The following is a 17,198-nucleotide window of genomic DNA, read 5'->3' as shown; positions in this document are numbered from 1 at the left end:
GTGATTTCTTTAGAATTCAAGCATTCTGCAGTGATACACCATCCCATCTGGTTTGAGCTTTCTGGGACTATAATTTGTTTTTTTAACAGGACAATGACCCAGAATACACATCCAGGCTGTTTGACTAAGAAGGAGAGTGATGTTGTTGCATCAGATGACCTGGCCTCCACAATCAGCAGACCTCAACCCAATTGAGATGGTTTGTGATGAGTTGGACCACAGAGTGAAGGAAAAGCAGCCAACAAGTGATCAGCATGTGCTGGAACTCCTTCAAGACTGTTGGAAAAGTATTCCAGGTAAAGCTGGTTGAGAGAATGCCAAGAGTGTGCAAAGCTGTCATCGAGGCAAAGGGTGGCTACTTTGAAGAATCTAAAATATACATTTCATATGTTTAACACTTTTTTGGTTACTACATGATTCCAAATGTTTTATTTCATCGTTTTTTATTTCTTTACAATTTTTCTACAATGTAGAAAATAGTAAAAATGAAGAAAAACTCTTGAATGAGTAGGTGTTTCCAAACTTTGGACTGGTACTGTATGTCAAATAAGCACTTACCTCCACACAGAGAGAATACTGCTGGCTCTCACTCTCAATTCAGCCCCATTTTGTCAGCATATTAAAGTCTGACTCCTCAGGTCAGAATTGTATATTAGAATACATGCTGTCATGAGTGGGTAGAGTCCCATTGTCCCGTAGACTGCAGAAAAAAGTCCTGTCTTTCTTTATGATTCAAATATCAGTTTGGCAATGGTCTATTCCCTCTAGCTTTGAGGGTTTCTTTTGGACAGGTGCTTTAGCTTCTTCTGACACTCTGGGTGAAGGTGGTGTGACTACTTCACTAACTCTACATGTTTCTTATTTCTCTTGCTTCTTCAGATGTATGCCAATGCTGAGGTATTTATCTTTCTTCCTTTTTTTCTTGGTGTTTTTTGGGGCAAATAATCTACTTCAATGCTCTGTTGCCTAATAGCCTTGATGCTTTGTTACTTTAGTGACACAATCAAACTCTGGCTGGAGTAAGAAGCTTCTCCACTCCCCTCAGAGTGGCCTTCACTCCTTCTCATGTACTCATCGACTGTGATGTCTCTTCTCCCTCCAGCCTGACCCCAAGCCTATCCCTGGCCCTCCCGGTCCCACCGGCCCTGAGGGGCCCCGGGGGCCACATGGAGAGGACGGCAGGGATGGTAGAGATGTAAGTCTATCCACCCCATCCAAACTACATGTAGAAGGAAGAATTAACCATAGCGTTATGTAATTAACCATGCTGGATATTGCCTCAAACTATGTGAATTGGTAAGATATCTTAGACAGACAGTACACACTTTTCTTATTTCTCTATTCTCAATGACTAGAATGGATAACAACGGTCTTCCTTTTTTCTTGCAGGGCCTTCCAGGTTCACCTGGCAGTGCTGGAACTTCTGTAAGTACGAGATGTCATATTATTAAATGTGTTTAATTCTCTAAGTATTTATTTGACTCTTTGTTGCCATCCTGTAGCTCAACCTCATTACTTACAATCAATTTAGCTGCAAAAATAGATCAGTGTTCTCTCCTCCACCTTGCCTGCCTCTTATCTCTCTCTCTCTCTCTCTGTCCTGATGAGAATTGCACATCTTTCATTGATTAAACACTGACTGGCACTGCCACAGTGTATCTTAGCAACAGCGGTGAGCGATGCAGACAGATGATAAAGGTGTTTGTCAGATTTTTTTGTGTACCGAGCCATACTTAGCTGTGGTTGTGTCTGCTCTATATGGCTGTGGTTATGTCTGTAACTAGGCTGTCTGTTGTATCTGTAACTCAGCTGTCTGGTGTGTCTGTTACTAGGCTGTCAGTTAAATCTGTTACTCAACTGTCTGTTGTGTCTGTTACTAGGCTGTGTGCTGTATCTGTTACTAAGCTGTCTGTTGTGTATGTTACTAGGCTGTCAAATCAAATCAAATCAAATGTATTTATATAGCCCTTCGTACATCAGCTGATATCTCAATGTGCTGTACAGAAACCCAGCCTAAAACCCCAAACAGCAAGCAATGCAGGTGTAGAAGCACGGTGGCTAGGAAAAACTCCCTAGAAAGGCCAAAACCTAGGATGAAACCTAGAGAGGAACCAGGCTATGTGGGGTGGCCAGTCCTCTTCTGGCTGTGCCGGGTGGAGATTATAACAGAACATGGCCAAGATGTTCAAATGTTCATAATAAATAAATGACCAGCATGGTCCAATAATAATAAGGCAGAACAGTTGAAACTGGAGCAGCAGCAAGGCCAGGTGGACTGGGGACAGCAAGGAGTCATCATGTCAGGTAGTCCTGAGGCATGGTCCTAGGGCTCAGGTTCTCCGAGAGAGAGAAAGAAAGAGAGAAAGAGAGAATTAGAGAGAGCACACTTAAATTCACACAGGACACCGAATAGGACAGGAGAAGTACTCCAGATATAACAAACTGACCCTAGCCCCCCGACACATAAACTACTGCAGCATAAATACTGGAGGCTGAGACAGGAGGGGTCAGGAGACACTGTGGCCCCGTCCGAGGATGGGTGTGTGTTGTATCTGTTACTAGGCTGTCAGTTAAATATGTTACTCAGCTGTCTGTTGTGTCTGTTACTAGGCTGTGTGCTGTATCTGTTACTAGGCTGTCAGTTAAATCTGTTACTCAGCTGTCTGTTGTGTCTGTTACTAGGCTGTGTGTTGTATCTGTTACTAGGCTGTGTGTTGTATCTGTTACTAGGCTGTGTGTTGTATCTGTTACTAGGCTGTGTGTTATATCTGTTACTAAGCTGTCTGTTGTGTCTGTTACTAGGCTGTCTGTCGTGTCTGTAACTCAGTTGGCTGTTGTGTCTGTTACTAGGCTGTGTGTTGTATCTGTTACCAGGCTGTCTGTTGTATCTGTAACTAGGCTGTCAGTTAAATCTGTTACTCAGCTGTCTGTTGTGTCTGTTACTAGGCTGTGTGTTGTATCTGTTACTAGGCTGTCTGTTAAATCTGTTACTAGGCTGTGTGTTGTATCTGTTACTCAGCTGTCTGTTGTGTCTGTTACTAGGCTGTGTGTTGTATCTTTTACTAGGCTGTGTGTTGTATATGTTACTAGGCTGTGTGTTGTATCTGTTACTAGGCTGTGTGTTGTATCTGTTACTAGGTTGTGTGTTGTATCTGTTACTAGGCTGTGTGTTCTATCTGTTACTAGGCTGTCAGTTGTGTCTGTTACTAGGCTGTTTGTTGTATCTGTTACTAGGCTGTCTGTTGTGTCTGTAACTCAGCTGTCGGTTGTGTCTGTAACTCATATGCCGGTTGTGTCTGTAACTCAGCTGCCGGTTCTGTCTGTTTCTCAGGGGGCCAAAGGGGAACAGGGGGAGATCGGTCTTCCTGGACACAGAGGCATGCCTGGCCTACCAGGAGCTGCTGTAAGCATCACTACCTACTACTGTACCACACCCAACACACACCTCTTGTTACACACTCAACCTCTATTTTGTCTTGTTGAGCAAGACAGGGTTGTTCTCTATCACCTTATTCATTGAACCGTTAACAGCAGCTATCCACCACTCAACTGATATTATTAGAATTCCAGCTGGTGGCGAGAGAATGTTTTAGTTTGTAGATTGTGTGTGAATCAAGGATTTCCTCTCTTTTTAATGAAGGGGATACCTGGTTCAATGGGCCCAAGAGGACCTGTGGGTGAGAGAGTGAGTTTTTTTTCTTACCAGAACCTACTAAAGAAACTGTCTTCCTAATAACTGTAACAGCAGGGACAATGTTAACTAATATCTGACTGCTCTGTGTCTAATAACAGGGACTTCAAGGTTTTCCTGGGCCAGCAGGCTCTCCCGTAAGTATCCACTATCTTTGTCATCTTTAGATCGTCAGATATTAATGGAAACATTTTGCTGACATGTATAGCCATGAAGCCATGGAACATGTCAGACCACTTCATTTCTATAGCTAAATAATTATGATTTGTCTGATAGCGTTTTCTCTTATTTCCCAGGGACCTGAGACAGCTGGACCTCCCGTATGTACTACAAACTCTTCAACATCTTTAGAGAAACTTCACCCCATGTTCTAAATGGCATTAAGACAGCATACAGTAGTTTAATCGAGCCCTACTTAGGGGCTATAGAATAATTGTATAACTTGTGTATGTCGCTCCCTACAGGGCCCACCTGGGAAAGCAGGAACTCCAGGAGACGAGGGGAACATTGGGCCTGAGGTCAGTGTTCAAATGAGGATCACATCCTACATAACTACAGTATATGACTGGTTAACAAGAACACATCCAGCAATAAAAACATACAGGATATGTTTCAAGTTTTCTTAGTCATATGTACAGGATTTGACAATACAACAATACAATATGTGCAAGATTTTTGACAATAAGAAATAATAAAATATAAGAATATGAACATAAAGTAAATGGCTCAGTAAAATAGAATAAACATTTTAGCATAAAGTGCTGCCTTCTGTACTGTTTCATTGGCCCTTTATAGTATATCCTGTGGACAATTTTGTTACTAATATATATGAGATTTTTGTCTAGAAGGACATTTCAGGTGTTTGAGCTCTAAATGCAATGATCTATTGTTATCAGGGTGCCCCTGGGCCTAGAGGGGGTCTGGGTCTCCCTGGTCCCCCTGGTCTACCAGGACCACCTGGACCTGTGGTATGTACTGATGCTAACCTCTTACTTATGGATCTATCCTGAAATAAGTGATTTAACATCTGTATCATCATGTGAATTGAGTCTGACCTATGTTTCTATCTGTTGAGGTTTCAGATGTAGCTTTGTCTCTTTGGTCTTTCCCATTAACCTAAGTCTTTTTTTAATCCATATTGTCATAAGAAATCTATCCAAATATTATACTGACGTCTTAACCCTGATGTAGAGTGATAATCAGTATCACTCCTGCATTACTTGACACTGATTGCACAGCCTCGAACACTGGAGATCTTTGCTGTACTGTCTGTGGACATCTACACTGTGTTTGAGACGTCACTCCATAGAGATATGTGCTGTTTTACCTCTGTCACTCACTCTGCTGTGTTTTAGGGACCACCTGGGGCTGGCAAAGCTGAGGGGAGTGGGGAAGATGTGAGTCTCTTTTTTACCATCTTTCACATGGTTAAAACATCTTGCACAGTGTTACTGTAAATCATCTTTCACATGGTTAAAACATCTTGCACAGGGTTACTGTAAATCATCTTTCACATGGTTAAAACATCTTGCACAGGGTTACTGTAAATCATCTTTCACATGGTTAAAACATCTTGCACAGGGTTACTGTAAATCATCTTTCACATGGTTAAACCAACTTGCACAGACAGGGTTACTGTAAATCATCTTTCACATGGTTAAACCATCTTTCACAGGGTTACTGTAAATCATCTTTCAGAGGGTTACACTATCTTTCACTGAGATTCCTAAAGATTGGAAAGCGGCCCTCTTCAAAGGGGGTGACACTCTAGACCCAAACTGTTATAGACCTATATCCATCCTTCCCTGCCTTTCTAAAGTCTTTGAAAGCTAAGTGAACAAACAGATCACCGACCATTTTGGATCCCACCGTACCTTATCCACTATGCAATCCGGTTTCCGAGCTGGTCACGGGTGCACCTCAGCCACGCCCAAGGTCCTAAACAATATCATAACCGCCATCAATAAAAGACAGTACTGTTCAGCCGTCTTCATCAACCTGGCCAAGGCTTTCGACTCTGTCAACACTGTATTCTTATCGGCAGACTCAACAGCCTTGGTTTCTCTAATGACTGCCTCAGCCTGGTTCACCAACTACTTCGCAGATAGAGTTCAGTGTGTCAAATCGGAGGGCCTGTTGTCCGGACCTCTGACTGTCTCTATGGGAGTGCCACAAGGTTCAATTCACGGGACGGCTCTTTTCTCTGTACATATCAATGATGTCGCTCTTTCTGTGTGTGATGCTTTGATCCACCTCTACGCAGACGACACCATTCTGTATACATCTGGCCCTTCTTTGGACACTGTGTTAACAAACCTCCAAAAGAGCTTCAATGCCATACAACACTCTTTCCGTGGCCTCCAACTGCTCTTAAATGCTAGTAAAACCAAATGCATGCACTTCAACCGATCTCTGCCCGCACCTGCCCGCCTGACTAGCATCGCTACTCTGGACGGTTCTGACTTAGAATATGTGGACAACTACAAATACCTAGGTGTCTGGCTAGACTGTAAACTCTCCTTCCAGACTCATATTAAGCATCTCCAATCCAAAATTAAATCTAGAATCGGCTTCCTATTTCGCAACAAAGCCTCCTTCACTTATGCTGCCAAACATACCCTCGTAAAACGGACTATCCTACCGATCCTTGACTTCGGCGATGTCATTTACAAAATAGTCTCCAACACTCTACTCAGCAAATAGGATGCAGTCTTTCACAGTGCCATCCGCTTTGTCACCAAAGCCCCATATACCACCCACCACTGCGACCTGTATGCTCTCGTTGGCTGGTCCTCGCTACATATTCATCGCCAAACCCACTCGCTCCAGGTCATCTATAAGTCTTTGCTATGTCTCCTTCCAGTTCTCTGCTGCCAATGACTGGAACGAATTGCAAAAATCACTGAATTTGGAGACTTATATCTCCCTCACTAACTTTAAGCATCAGCTGTCAGAGCAGCTTACCGATCGCTGCAGCTGTACACAGCCCATCTGTAAATAGCCCATCCATCCAACTAACTACCTACCTCATCCCCATATTTGATTTTGTTTTTCTGCTCTTTTGCACACCAGTATTTCTACTTGCACATCATCTGCACGTCTATCACTCCAGTGTTAATTGCTAAATTGTAATAACTTCGCCACTATGGCATATTTCTTACCTTTCCTCCTTACTTCATTTGCACACACTGTATACAGATTTTTCTATTGTGTTATTGACTGTACGTTTGTTTATCCCATGTGTAACTCTGTGTTGTTGTTTTTGTCACACTGCTTTGCTTTATCTTGGCCAGGTCGCAGTTGTAAATTAGAACTTGTTCTCAACTGGCTTACCTGGTTAAATAAAGGTGAAATAAAAGATAAATTAAAAAATAAACAATTTTTCACAGGGTTAAACCATCTTTCACACGGGTAAACCATCTTTCACAGGGTTAAACCATCTTTCACAGGGGAAACCATCTTTCACAGGGTCTGCTAGGTCAGGGGTCTCCAACCCTGTTCCTGGAGAGCTACCCTTCTGTAAGTTTTTGCTCCAACCCCTATTTATAACTAACTTGGCTCAGTTTAATCAACCAGCTAATTATTATAATCAGGTGTGCTAGAGTAGAGTTGGAGTGGAAACCTACAGGACGGTAGCTCTCCGTGGACAGGGTTGGAGAGCCCTGGACTAAGTGCTTCAGAGCCTAATGTTGCTGCAATAACTACACTTCAGCTTAATTCACACGTCTTTTATAAACTGTTGTTGCTGTCATTTAATTCTGACAAACCTGCATGTGGAAAATTGGTAGCTTAGGTGTTCTTCGGTTAGTAGCTATCGAATAGGAGTTGAGCCCCTTGCAGGTGTAGTGATAATGTAATGTCTGTGTCTGTCTGTTTGCAGTGCCCTGCTGCCTGTCCAGCTGGACCACAGGGAAGCCCAGGGCTACCAGGGATAAAGGTGAGGAATCTTAATGACAGAAACTGAGTGAGTACATACAGTGGCTTGTGAAAGTATTCACCCCCCTTGGCATTTTTCCTATTTTGTTGCCTTACAACCTGGAATTTAAATCGATTTTTGGGGGGGTTGTATCATTTGATTTACACAACATGCCTAACACTTTAAAGATGCAAAATGTTTTTAATTGTGAAACAAACAAGAAATAAGACAAAAAAAAGCTGAAAACTTGAGCATGCATAACTATTCAATTACAACTGCAAGTCTCTTGGGGTATGTGTCCTTAAGCTTGCACATCTAGCCACTGGGGTTTTTGCCTATTCTTCAAGGCAAAACTGCTCCAGCTCCTTCAAGTTGGATGGGTTCCGCTGGTGTACAGCAATCTTTAAGTCATACCACTGATTCTCAATTGGATTGAGGTCTGGGCTTTGACTAGGCCATTTCAATACTTTTAAATATTTCCCCTTAAACCACTCGAGAGTTTCTTTAGCAGTATGCTTAGGGTCATTGTCCTGCTGGAAGGTGAACCTCCGTCCCAATCTCTGGAAGACTGAAACAGGTATCCCTCAAGAATGTCCCTGTATTTAGCACCATCCATCATTCCTTCAATTCTGACCAGTTTCCCAGTCCCTGCCGATGAAAACATCCCCACACCATGATGCTGCCACACCCATGCTTCACTGTGGGGATGGTATTCTCGGGGTGATGAGAGGGGTTGGGTTTGTGCCAGACATAGCGTTTTCCTTGACGGCCAAAAAGCTCAATTTTAGTCTCATCTGACCAGAGTACCTTCTTTCATATGTTTGGGGAGTCTCCCACATGCCTTTTGGCAAACACCGAACGTGGTTGCTTATTTTTTTCTATAAGCAATGGGTTTTTTCTGGCCACTCTTCCGTAAAGCCCATATCTGTGGTGTGGACGACTTAAAGTGGTCCTATGGACAGATACTCCAATCTCCGCTGTGGAGCTTTGCAGCTCCTTCAGGGTTATCTTTGGTCTCTTTGTTGCCTCTTAGATTAATGCCCTCCTTGCTTGGTGTGTGAGTCTTGGTGGCCCTCTCTTGGCAGGTTTGTTGTGGTGCCATATTCTTTCCATTTTTTTTTATCATGAATGACGCTCCGTGGGATGTTCAACGTTTCTAATATTTTTTTATAACCCAACCCTGATCTGTACTTCTCCACAACTTTGTCCCTGACCTGTTGGTCTTCATGGTGCCGCTTACTTGGCGCTGCCCCTTGCTTAGTGGTGTTGCAGACTCTGGGGCCTTTCAGAACAGGTGTATATATACTGAGATCATGTGAAACTTAGATTGCACACAGGTGGACTTTATTTAACTAATTATGTGACTTCTGGAGGTAATTGGTTGCACCATATCTTATTTAGGGGCTTCATATCAAAGGGGGTGAATACATATGCATGCACCACTTTTCAGTTGTTTTTTGAAATAAGTATGTTTTTTTCATTTCACTTCACCAATTTAGACTATTTTGTGTATGTCCATTACATGAAATCCAAATAAAAATCAGTTTAAATTACAAGTTGTAATACAACAAAATAGGAAAAACGCCAAAGGGGATGAATACTTTTGCAAGGCACTGTACCTGGCTTGGAGCAACAGAGCCCTTATCATCATTTACACCATTGTGGTCACTGGTTTTCTCTCAGATACCAGTATCTAATAATTGAATGGATTGATGTACTGTGGGGCTTTTCCAGATGCTCAAAGTGCTTTACATTTTAAGAGGAAACTCAGCGTGTGAACTACCAATGGTAAGAGTGTGATAGTAGTTTGTTGACATTCAGTCTAAACTGGATTGCTATGTCTTCTCTAGGGGCACAAGGGATTACCAGGTGATGATGGAGCTGCAGGGGAAGCTGGACAAAAGGTATGACAAGCAATCAATTCTCATGTTTAGTGGAGACGTTTGATGTTTGACAATGTGCTTAAGTACAGGACATTGGGTGGTTAGGATGATTATGCAAGCATACAAATCGCTACATGTGAGTATTTGTGCTCTTCCTATGTTGCTAATCCACAGGGTGAGCCAGGACCATCTGGGGTGCAGGGCCTAACTGGCAAGATGGGAGATGATGTAAGAACCGTACTTAGTTTACATACACTAAGTTTGGAGTCATTAAAACTATTTTTTTAACCACTCCACAAATTTCTTGTCAACAAACTAGAGTTTTGGCAAGTCGGTTAGGACATCTACTTTGTACATGACACAAGTAATTTTTCCAACAATTGTTTATAGGCAGATTATTTAATTTATAATTCACTGTATCATAATTCCAGTGGGTCAGAAGTTTACATAAACTATGTTCACTGTGCCTTTAAACAGCTCGGAAAATTTCAGAAAATTATGTCATGGCTTTAGAAGCTTCTGAAAGGCTAATTGACATCATTTGAGTCATTTGGAGGTGTTCTTGTGGATGTATTTCAAGGCCTACCTTCAAACTCAGTGCCTCTTTGCTTGACATCATGAGAAAATCAAAAGAAATCAGCCAAGACCTCAGAAAAAAATGGTACACCTCCACAAGTCTGGTTAATCCTTGGAAGCAATTTCCAAATGCCTGAAGGTACCACGTTCATCTGAATAAACAATAGTATGCAAGTATAAACACCATGGGACCATGCAGCCGTCATACCGCTCAGGAAGGAGATTAATTACTTTGGTGCGAAAAGTGCAAATCAATCCCAGAACAACAGCAAAAGACCTTGTGAAGATGCTGGAGGAAACAGGTACAAAATGATCTATATCCACAGTAAAACAGGTCCTATATCGACATAACCTGAAAGGCAGCTCAGCAAGGAAGAAGCCACTGCCCCTAAAACCGCCATAAAAAAAGCCAGACTACGATTTGCAACTGCACATGGGGACAAATATTGTACATTTTGGAGAAATGTCCTCTGGTCTGATGAAACAAAAATAGAACTGTTTGGCCATAATGACCATCGTTATATTTGGAGGAAAAAGGGGGATGCTTGCAAGGCGAAGAACACCATCCCAACCGTGAAGCACGGGGGTGGCAGCATCATGTTGTGGGTGTGCTTTGCTGCAGGAAGGACTGGTGCACTTCACAAAATAGATGGCATCATGAGGTAGGAACATTATGGGGATATATTGAAGCAACATCTCAAGACATCAGTCAGGAAGTTAAAGCTTGGTCGCAAATGGGTCCACTTACCGTGGGGAGCTTGTGGAAGGCTACCTGAAACATTTGACCCAAGATAAACCATTTAAAGGCAATGCTACCAAATACTAATTGAGTGTATGTAAACTTCTGACCCACTGGGAATGTGATGAAATAAATAAAAGCTGAAATAAATAATTCTCTACTATTATTCTGACATTTCACATTCTTAAAATAAAGTGGTGATCCTAACAGGCCTAAGACAGGGAGTTTTTTACTAGGATTTTGTCATGCCCTGACCTTAGAGATCCTTATTTATTCTCTATGTTTGGTCAGGTCAGGGTGTGACTCGGGTGGGAGAATCTATGTTTTCGATTTCTTTGTTGTTTTGCCTCGTGTGGTTCCCAATCAGAGGCAGCTGTCTATCGTTGTCTCTGATTGGGGATCATATATAGGTTGTCATTTTCCATTTGGGTTTTAGCTGTTTTGTTGCCTGACAGAACTGTGTGCTTTCGTTTTTATCTACTTTGTTATTTTGTTGCGGTGTTCAGTTTATTCAAAATCATGAACACCTACCACGCTGCACCTTGGTCTCCTTCTTCAAACCACGAGAGCCATTACAGATTTAATGTCAGGAATTGTGAAAAACTGAGTTTATATGTATTTGGCTAAGGTGTATGTAAACTTCCAACTTCAACTGTACCAACACATATTGGATGATCTATTCTACCTCACTGTCTGATAATGAAAATCCCAATGTCTCTTGCTTTGTCACTTTTATACTTCTGTTTTTCTGTTCCAAGCTGAACATAGATAATGAGCATACCGACATGTTACATAGGATTTCTGCCTTAAGCGCAAAATGTGTATCTTGCGCATTCAAAGATGGTACATAGGATTTCTTGCTTCAAGTGGAAATTGCTCATACAACCAGCCATTTATAATTGATGAATGTGTTTGCTGCGCACCACTGTGAATCATATGAAATATAATTCCTTTTAACGTCTGTAATACATTCCAGGGACAAAGAGGTCCAATTGGTTTTCCTGGTACTCTTGGAGAGAAAGGAGACAGGGTAAGGGTTTAAAACCATATTTACTGCACGTCTTATTGACGTTTTACTCAAGTGTTTAAAGTCTTCAACTCACCATCTGTGTTGTCCGCTCCACTCAGGGTCCCCCTGGTTTCAACGGCATCCCAGGACCCACCGGACCACCGGGATCTCCTGTAAGCACTACTCATTTCATTAACTCAGTCAATTATAACTGCCATTTTCAATGTTCTTAGGCGAACTGAAGGACAGACGGTGGTTGACATCACCTAGGGCTGAAAAGTGTTTTCCAAAATGTCTTCCGTTATGTACTGTAGTGACTGACCACTTGTCTTCTTTTAGGGTGTGGAGGGCAGTCGTGGACGTCAGGGTCTGGAGGGAGATAAAGGTGATGATGTGAGTGTTTCCTCTCTTCTACCTCTAGAGGTTTTTCTTTTTGTTTGCCTAAAATTGTTTCATGGTTCATTGCATGTGTGTTTTCTTAGGGAGCGATCGGTCCTCAAGGAGATCAGGGTCCTGTTGGAGCAAAGGGAGACACTGTGAGTAAACAAACAATACAACATAAACAATGACCTTTCCAATAAGTTATCAGATGCTCGTGAGATCCTTTTGTATTGTTAGTTGTATAGTTAGATTCCCATGAATAATTAACATTTTGCAACATCTTATCTCTGATGAGTGTGATTATGATGCGGAGTGGTGTTGTTGTTGTGATCAATGATGAACTGTGATTACAGGGTACTCCTGGGGAAGACGGCATGGATGGACTCCCTGGAGTGGATGGAGCTAAAGTTAGTCTACACTTTATGACTACTATAGAATATATACAGTCTTACAAGATCTGTCAAGAAATCAACCGTTTATCCTATAAACATCCCTGTCATCTTTCCAACAGGGAGAGCCTGGCGTTCCCGGGACTGTTGGAGTCAGGGGTATCGTCGGAATTCCAGTGAGTGTAATATTAATCTGGGACATTTGTCTTGGAATATTACTCATTTACAAACATCGTTGTAGATTAGATGACCTTACAAGGTTTTGCTGGTATTTAAAATAAAGAGAAAAGCTGTGAAAATCAATAGAGTGGTTCTCTCCCAGTCAAACCACACCGCAGACCAGATTAATAAATCATTTAGACGCAAACAGCCAAGCGGAAGGAAAATCCAATAAAACCACAACCTTCCCATCATAGCCTGTCTGGCTGCAAGGTTATACAGGTCAGAGGACATGGCAGGGAAAACAGAATCAACAGAAACAACACAACAAGGAAGTAGTCTATCCCTAATGTCGTAGTGCTTTCAAAAATAACAATATACTGTACGGTATTCTGAGGATATCCTGTGTCGTTTCTCTAGGGGTTACCAGGAAAACAGGGGCTAGTTGGAGCTGGAGGTGCCAAGGTGAAGTCTGTGTGTTTGTGTGTGTGTGTGTGTGACTGTGTGTGTGTGTGTGTGACTGTGTGTCTGCCTGTGACTGTGTGGGTGCAGGCCTGTCTTGGGTACAGTTTAATTCCTTGTGTTTGTCTATTGTAAAATAGTATGTTTTTTGTACAGGGCGATACAGGAGATGACGGACCAGTAGGACCAATCGGAGTTCCTGGGAAGACAGTGAGTATCAAATTTCACACTTCAGGGTTTACTATCACTCAACACTGCTAGCCATGACTGTGGATCCATATTCTACTGACGCTGCTGAAGATGCTTAATAAGACTGTCGTGGTTGTTTAGGGGGCAACTGGACCAGCAGGAGAAGATGGACAACCAGGAGACAAGGGAGCTTCTGTAAGTTGACCATATGTAACATTTGATTATAGTTCAACTGCTTATAATAATTGGTTATTAAATATACATGCCAGTAGTCATTTCTTATTCATATATTAAACTAGGATTGTCAAGCATACTGCTCTTCAATAACAACCCCTGTCTGACGGTAACAATGAGCTGATAGCTAACCTCACATAAACCCACCAGACAGATACACCAGAGTATCTTTAGTAACATTTCCTTTATCCTGCATCACTCTCCTCAGGGTGAGACAGGAAAGCAGGGACCAGTGGGGGTCACAGGTGATACAGGCATCCAAGGTGACAAAGGGGACAAAGGTGACACTGGTGAAAAAGGACTGAAAGGTCACACTGGATATAAGGGAGACCAGGTAAGTTCTGATGTGTAGCTTACTGTTTTGGTAATAGTTGTCTGTTTGTAAATGAAGGGGTTTGAATGTCTTCTAATTTGTGCCTCTAATATCTTGTTCCTAGGGTCCTATTGGTCCCGTTGGCCCAAAGGGAAGTGAAGTAAGTCTATGGATTCACGTCAATACCATATATCATGTCAATGATGATACAGTATGCGTTTGCAAGACACAGTAGCTGTATTGACAATCTTACTGCTGTCCACAGGGTGATCCAGGTCTTATAGGTGATTCTGGAGTCAAGGGAGACCAGGTATATGTTCTACTGAGAGATACATTTGATCTAGCTTTAGTATTCCCCAGTATTTGTAATAACTACAATGGTCCTTATTTAATCTATTGTTGTTTCTATAGGGTTCTCCTGGTGTTCCTGGAATCAAAGGAGAGGTACAGAACAATGTTACAAATCAATTGATTGACTGATTGATTGATTGATTGATTGATGGGTGGAATAATTGAATCTGTTATGGTATACAGTTAACATTGAAGTCATGTTGCATTGTCCACTCGCCTCTAGGTTGGAGAGAAGGGCATGAAGGGATATACCGGGGAAGATGGTAGACCAGGGCAGCCAGGTCATGAAGGTTTGACCGGTCCCCAGGGAACCAATGGACTGGAGGGAGAGAGAGGGTTAACTGGATCACCTGGGCCTAGGGGCCTACCTGTAAGTACCTTCTTCCATGAAGTGAACAAAGACTGTACAACACAAGTACTAAATAATCCTCTGGAATACTTTTTGGAATGGAGTGACATATAAATGTTTTAGTGTTAATTCATATACTTTTTCCACTTTCAAATCCAATAGGGTCCTAAAGTGAATGATATCAAACTTCGCGAACTATGCTCAGCAATTGTTGAAGGTACGTGAAGATTGTGTACACACTGTAACATTTGTAGCTCAAGGCAGTCTGCCATGTACAGTAGGGTGCTTTGTCAAATGGACATTTTAATCATTCTCTCCATCTAGAACACTTGGCAGAGTTTAAGAAGGAGGTACAGAAGAAACCAGCAGCGATCGGGGCCCCTGGAATGGCAGGACTGCCGGGCCCTCCAGGTCCCCCGGGCCCAGCAGGGACTGTAGGAGATCCAGGCCCCAGAGGACTGATGGGAATGAAGGGACCACATGGATACTTTGGGTTACCAGGTACACCTGGAAAACAAGGTAATGGGGAATAATGCATCAATAACTTACAAGATAAAAGGTGAAATGTATGAAGAACTGATCATTCAAATGGAATACTTGGACCATCTTGAAAATGGCCATTTCATTGTGTACAGTGGAGAACATAGAAACTACAACTAGAAAAGTATAGACTCACGCTGGCACGCTGGTATAATGACCTTCTATTTGTCCATTATAGTGTGTTTCTGTAGACGGTCTACAGCCGTACTAATGTACTGCAATGTATTTCTTAATTAAACCTTTTAGAGAAACACAGCATTGTCTGGCCGACCAGCTCCATTGTGTCCACAGTACTGTAGCTTAGTGCTCTGAAAAAGCTTGCACATCCAGCACTGAATCAGACAACACAGCACTTAAAGCACTCTCTGCCAAATCCCTTTAATTGCATCCCTGTTGTACACACGCACGCACCCGCACCCGTACACACACACACACACACACACACCACACACACACCACACACACACACACACACACACGCAGGCATACAGACACCTCCTGTGGGGATAATAGCCCATTTCAGACAGTCAATGTAAAACATGTGAAAGGAAATGTCTTCCTCTTCTCTGTAGGTGACACTGGTGTAAAGGGGGATACAGGACATAAGGGAGAAAAGGGAGTGGGAACCCCAGGAAGTCCAGGCGAACCAGGCCCACAAGGTAACACCACCCCTCACTCCATTATTTTCTTGCCTAAGACCTGAAGACTTTAGCTCTTCAAGTTTATGCGAAGGCTTTATCTCAGCAGGCTAACACAGTCTTGTGTAGCTCAAGAGACCTGGGTGCGAACCCAGTCGGTCACACATTGACATGAGTGGATGTTGTTCAGTACCTGTTTTCGTCATCTCCCTAATCCTTTGTCTCTCTCTCAGGTGTGGCTGGCAGCCCTGGCATTGGGAAGGACGGTAAAGATGGACCTCCCGGTAAAGACGGTGTTAATGGTAGCCCAGGTGCCTCTGGTCCCAGGGGAGCTACAGGAGCCCCAGGCTATTGTGACCCCTCAGACTGTATAGGCAGGCCCCCACCTCTCTACATGATGAATGGGGGGAAGAAATCCTCCAGCTACAGGAAGGGGCCGTGAGGAACACAAACAGGAGCTCAGAACACATTCCAGGAATACATTCCATCTCTAGCAGCAGCAAGAGAGACATGAGGTACCCAGTTCCCAGGGGTAATACATGGGAGTCTTTACGTCTCCATCATCGCACCACAGAACCAAAGAAAAACACAACGGGAAACAGAGACAAGGCAAATGTAATTTGGAATACTGTATAGATACTTTTCAAGCTTCATCTTTTAGACTGATGCATCATTTTTTTGTAGAGAGAGCTTATCTGATGTTGTGCTTTCTAAGACAGCTGCTATTGATTTTAAGCTAGCCTTTCAGCTGACGAGTGGCCCATCATGGCCCAAGAGCTGCCCCAAAGACCAATACAAAACTAGACAAACTTGTAAAATGACCATATTGTTCAATTCATGCTGTTCAATTTATATCCACAGCTTCAAGCTTTACTCTATCACTCAACAGACATACTGTATGTGGGGCAGACAAACAGGGCACTATGTTGGTTTTCAAGTAATACAAAGGTAAATACTGTGCCTTTTTCTTCTATGCGTGTACTGTTTAATTCCTTGTCATCAAAAACGTCCTCTCCAGCACAATGTACAGTACGAAGCTCAGCCTTTCACAAATAACAAAACTGCAAACTTTGCTTTGGAATCATTCATTTTCAATGTTGATCAATAAACAATGACAGAAGAAGTCTACTACCGTCACGAGCCATAAACTGATATTGGTAGTTCATGTTTTCATTCAGTCATTTGATCATAGGATAATCTATGTTAGACAGTATATGTTTTTCCCTGTTTTGTTTTCTAACAATGTAATAAACTGATTAGTCTGGGAAATATTTCATGTTAGACCGGTGAGTTGTTTTTATGAATGTAAATACAGCTAGCTTTACCTTTAGTGAAGCATTTTAGAACAAACCATTAGTCCATGTTTTATGTTGGTCCTT

At 42.4% G+C, this 17,198-nt stretch overlaps 1 protein-coding gene across 2 annotated transcripts in view; it reads left to right on the top strand.

Annotated features, from left to right (window-relative positions):
* Window positions 1-16,967, top strand: part of LOC110488196 (collagen alpha-2(IX) chain-like) — a 35,617-nt gene extending 18,650 nt beyond the window's left edge. The window contains exons 8-38 of one of the 2 annotated variants that reach the window (XM_021560305.2): window positions 880-897; window positions 1,103-1,195; window positions 1,390-1,425; window positions 3,332-3,403; window positions 3,641-3,685; window positions 3,793-3,828; window positions 3,988-4,011; window positions 4,156-4,209; window positions 4,588-4,659; window positions 5,047-5,088; window positions 7,572-7,628; window positions 9,458-9,511; window positions 9,665-9,718; window positions 11,782-11,835; window positions 11,934-11,987; window positions 12,154-12,207; window positions 12,297-12,350; window positions 12,549-12,602; window positions 12,707-12,760; window positions 13,164-13,208; window positions 13,362-13,415; window positions 13,536-13,589; window positions 13,837-13,962; window positions 14,066-14,101; window positions 14,207-14,251; window positions 14,353-14,385; window positions 14,516-14,662; window positions 14,804-14,858; window positions 14,966-15,160; window positions 15,754-15,840; window positions 16,053-16,967. In XM_021560305.2, coding sequence (XP_021415980.1) covers window positions 880-897; window positions 1,103-1,195; window positions 1,390-1,425; window positions 3,332-3,403; window positions 3,641-3,685; window positions 3,793-3,828; window positions 3,988-4,011; window positions 4,156-4,209; window positions 4,588-4,659; window positions 5,047-5,088; window positions 7,572-7,628; window positions 9,458-9,511; window positions 9,665-9,718; window positions 11,782-11,835; window positions 11,934-11,987; window positions 12,154-12,207; window positions 12,297-12,350; window positions 12,549-12,602; window positions 12,707-12,760; window positions 13,164-13,208; window positions 13,362-13,415; window positions 13,536-13,589; window positions 13,837-13,962; window positions 14,066-14,101; window positions 14,207-14,251; window positions 14,353-14,385; window positions 14,516-14,662; window positions 14,804-14,858; window positions 14,966-15,160; window positions 15,754-15,840; window positions 16,053-16,261 — 2,067 coding nt within the window. In that variant the 3' untranslated portion in view covers window positions 16,262-16,967. The remainder of the gene's footprint in view (window positions 1-879; window positions 898-1,102; window positions 1,196-1,389; window positions 1,426-3,331; window positions 3,404-3,640; window positions 3,686-3,792; window positions 3,829-3,987; window positions 4,012-4,155; window positions 4,210-4,587; window positions 4,660-5,046; window positions 5,089-7,571; window positions 7,629-9,457; window positions 9,512-9,664; window positions 9,719-11,781; window positions 11,836-11,933; window positions 11,988-12,153; window positions 12,208-12,296; window positions 12,351-12,548; window positions 12,603-12,706; window positions 12,761-13,163; window positions 13,209-13,361; window positions 13,416-13,535; window positions 13,590-13,836; window positions 13,963-14,065; window positions 14,102-14,206; window positions 14,252-14,352; window positions 14,386-14,515; window positions 14,663-14,803; window positions 14,859-14,965; window positions 15,161-15,753; window positions 15,841-16,052) is intronic. The other variant, XM_021560306.2, reaches the window with a different exon arrangement.
* Window positions 16,968-17,198: the final 231 nt, after the last annotated feature.

Source organism: Oncorhynchus mykiss, chromosome 32 (assembly GCF_013265735.2).
Source record: "Oncorhynchus mykiss isolate Arlee chromosome 32, USDA_OmykA_1.1, whole genome shotgun sequence".
Lineage (NCBI taxonomy): Eukaryota > Metazoa > Chordata > Actinopteri > Salmoniformes > Salmonidae > Oncorhynchus > Oncorhynchus mykiss.
The sequence above is the reverse complement of the archived record's forward strand: the minus strand, read 5'-3'. Positions and strand labels throughout refer to the sequence as shown.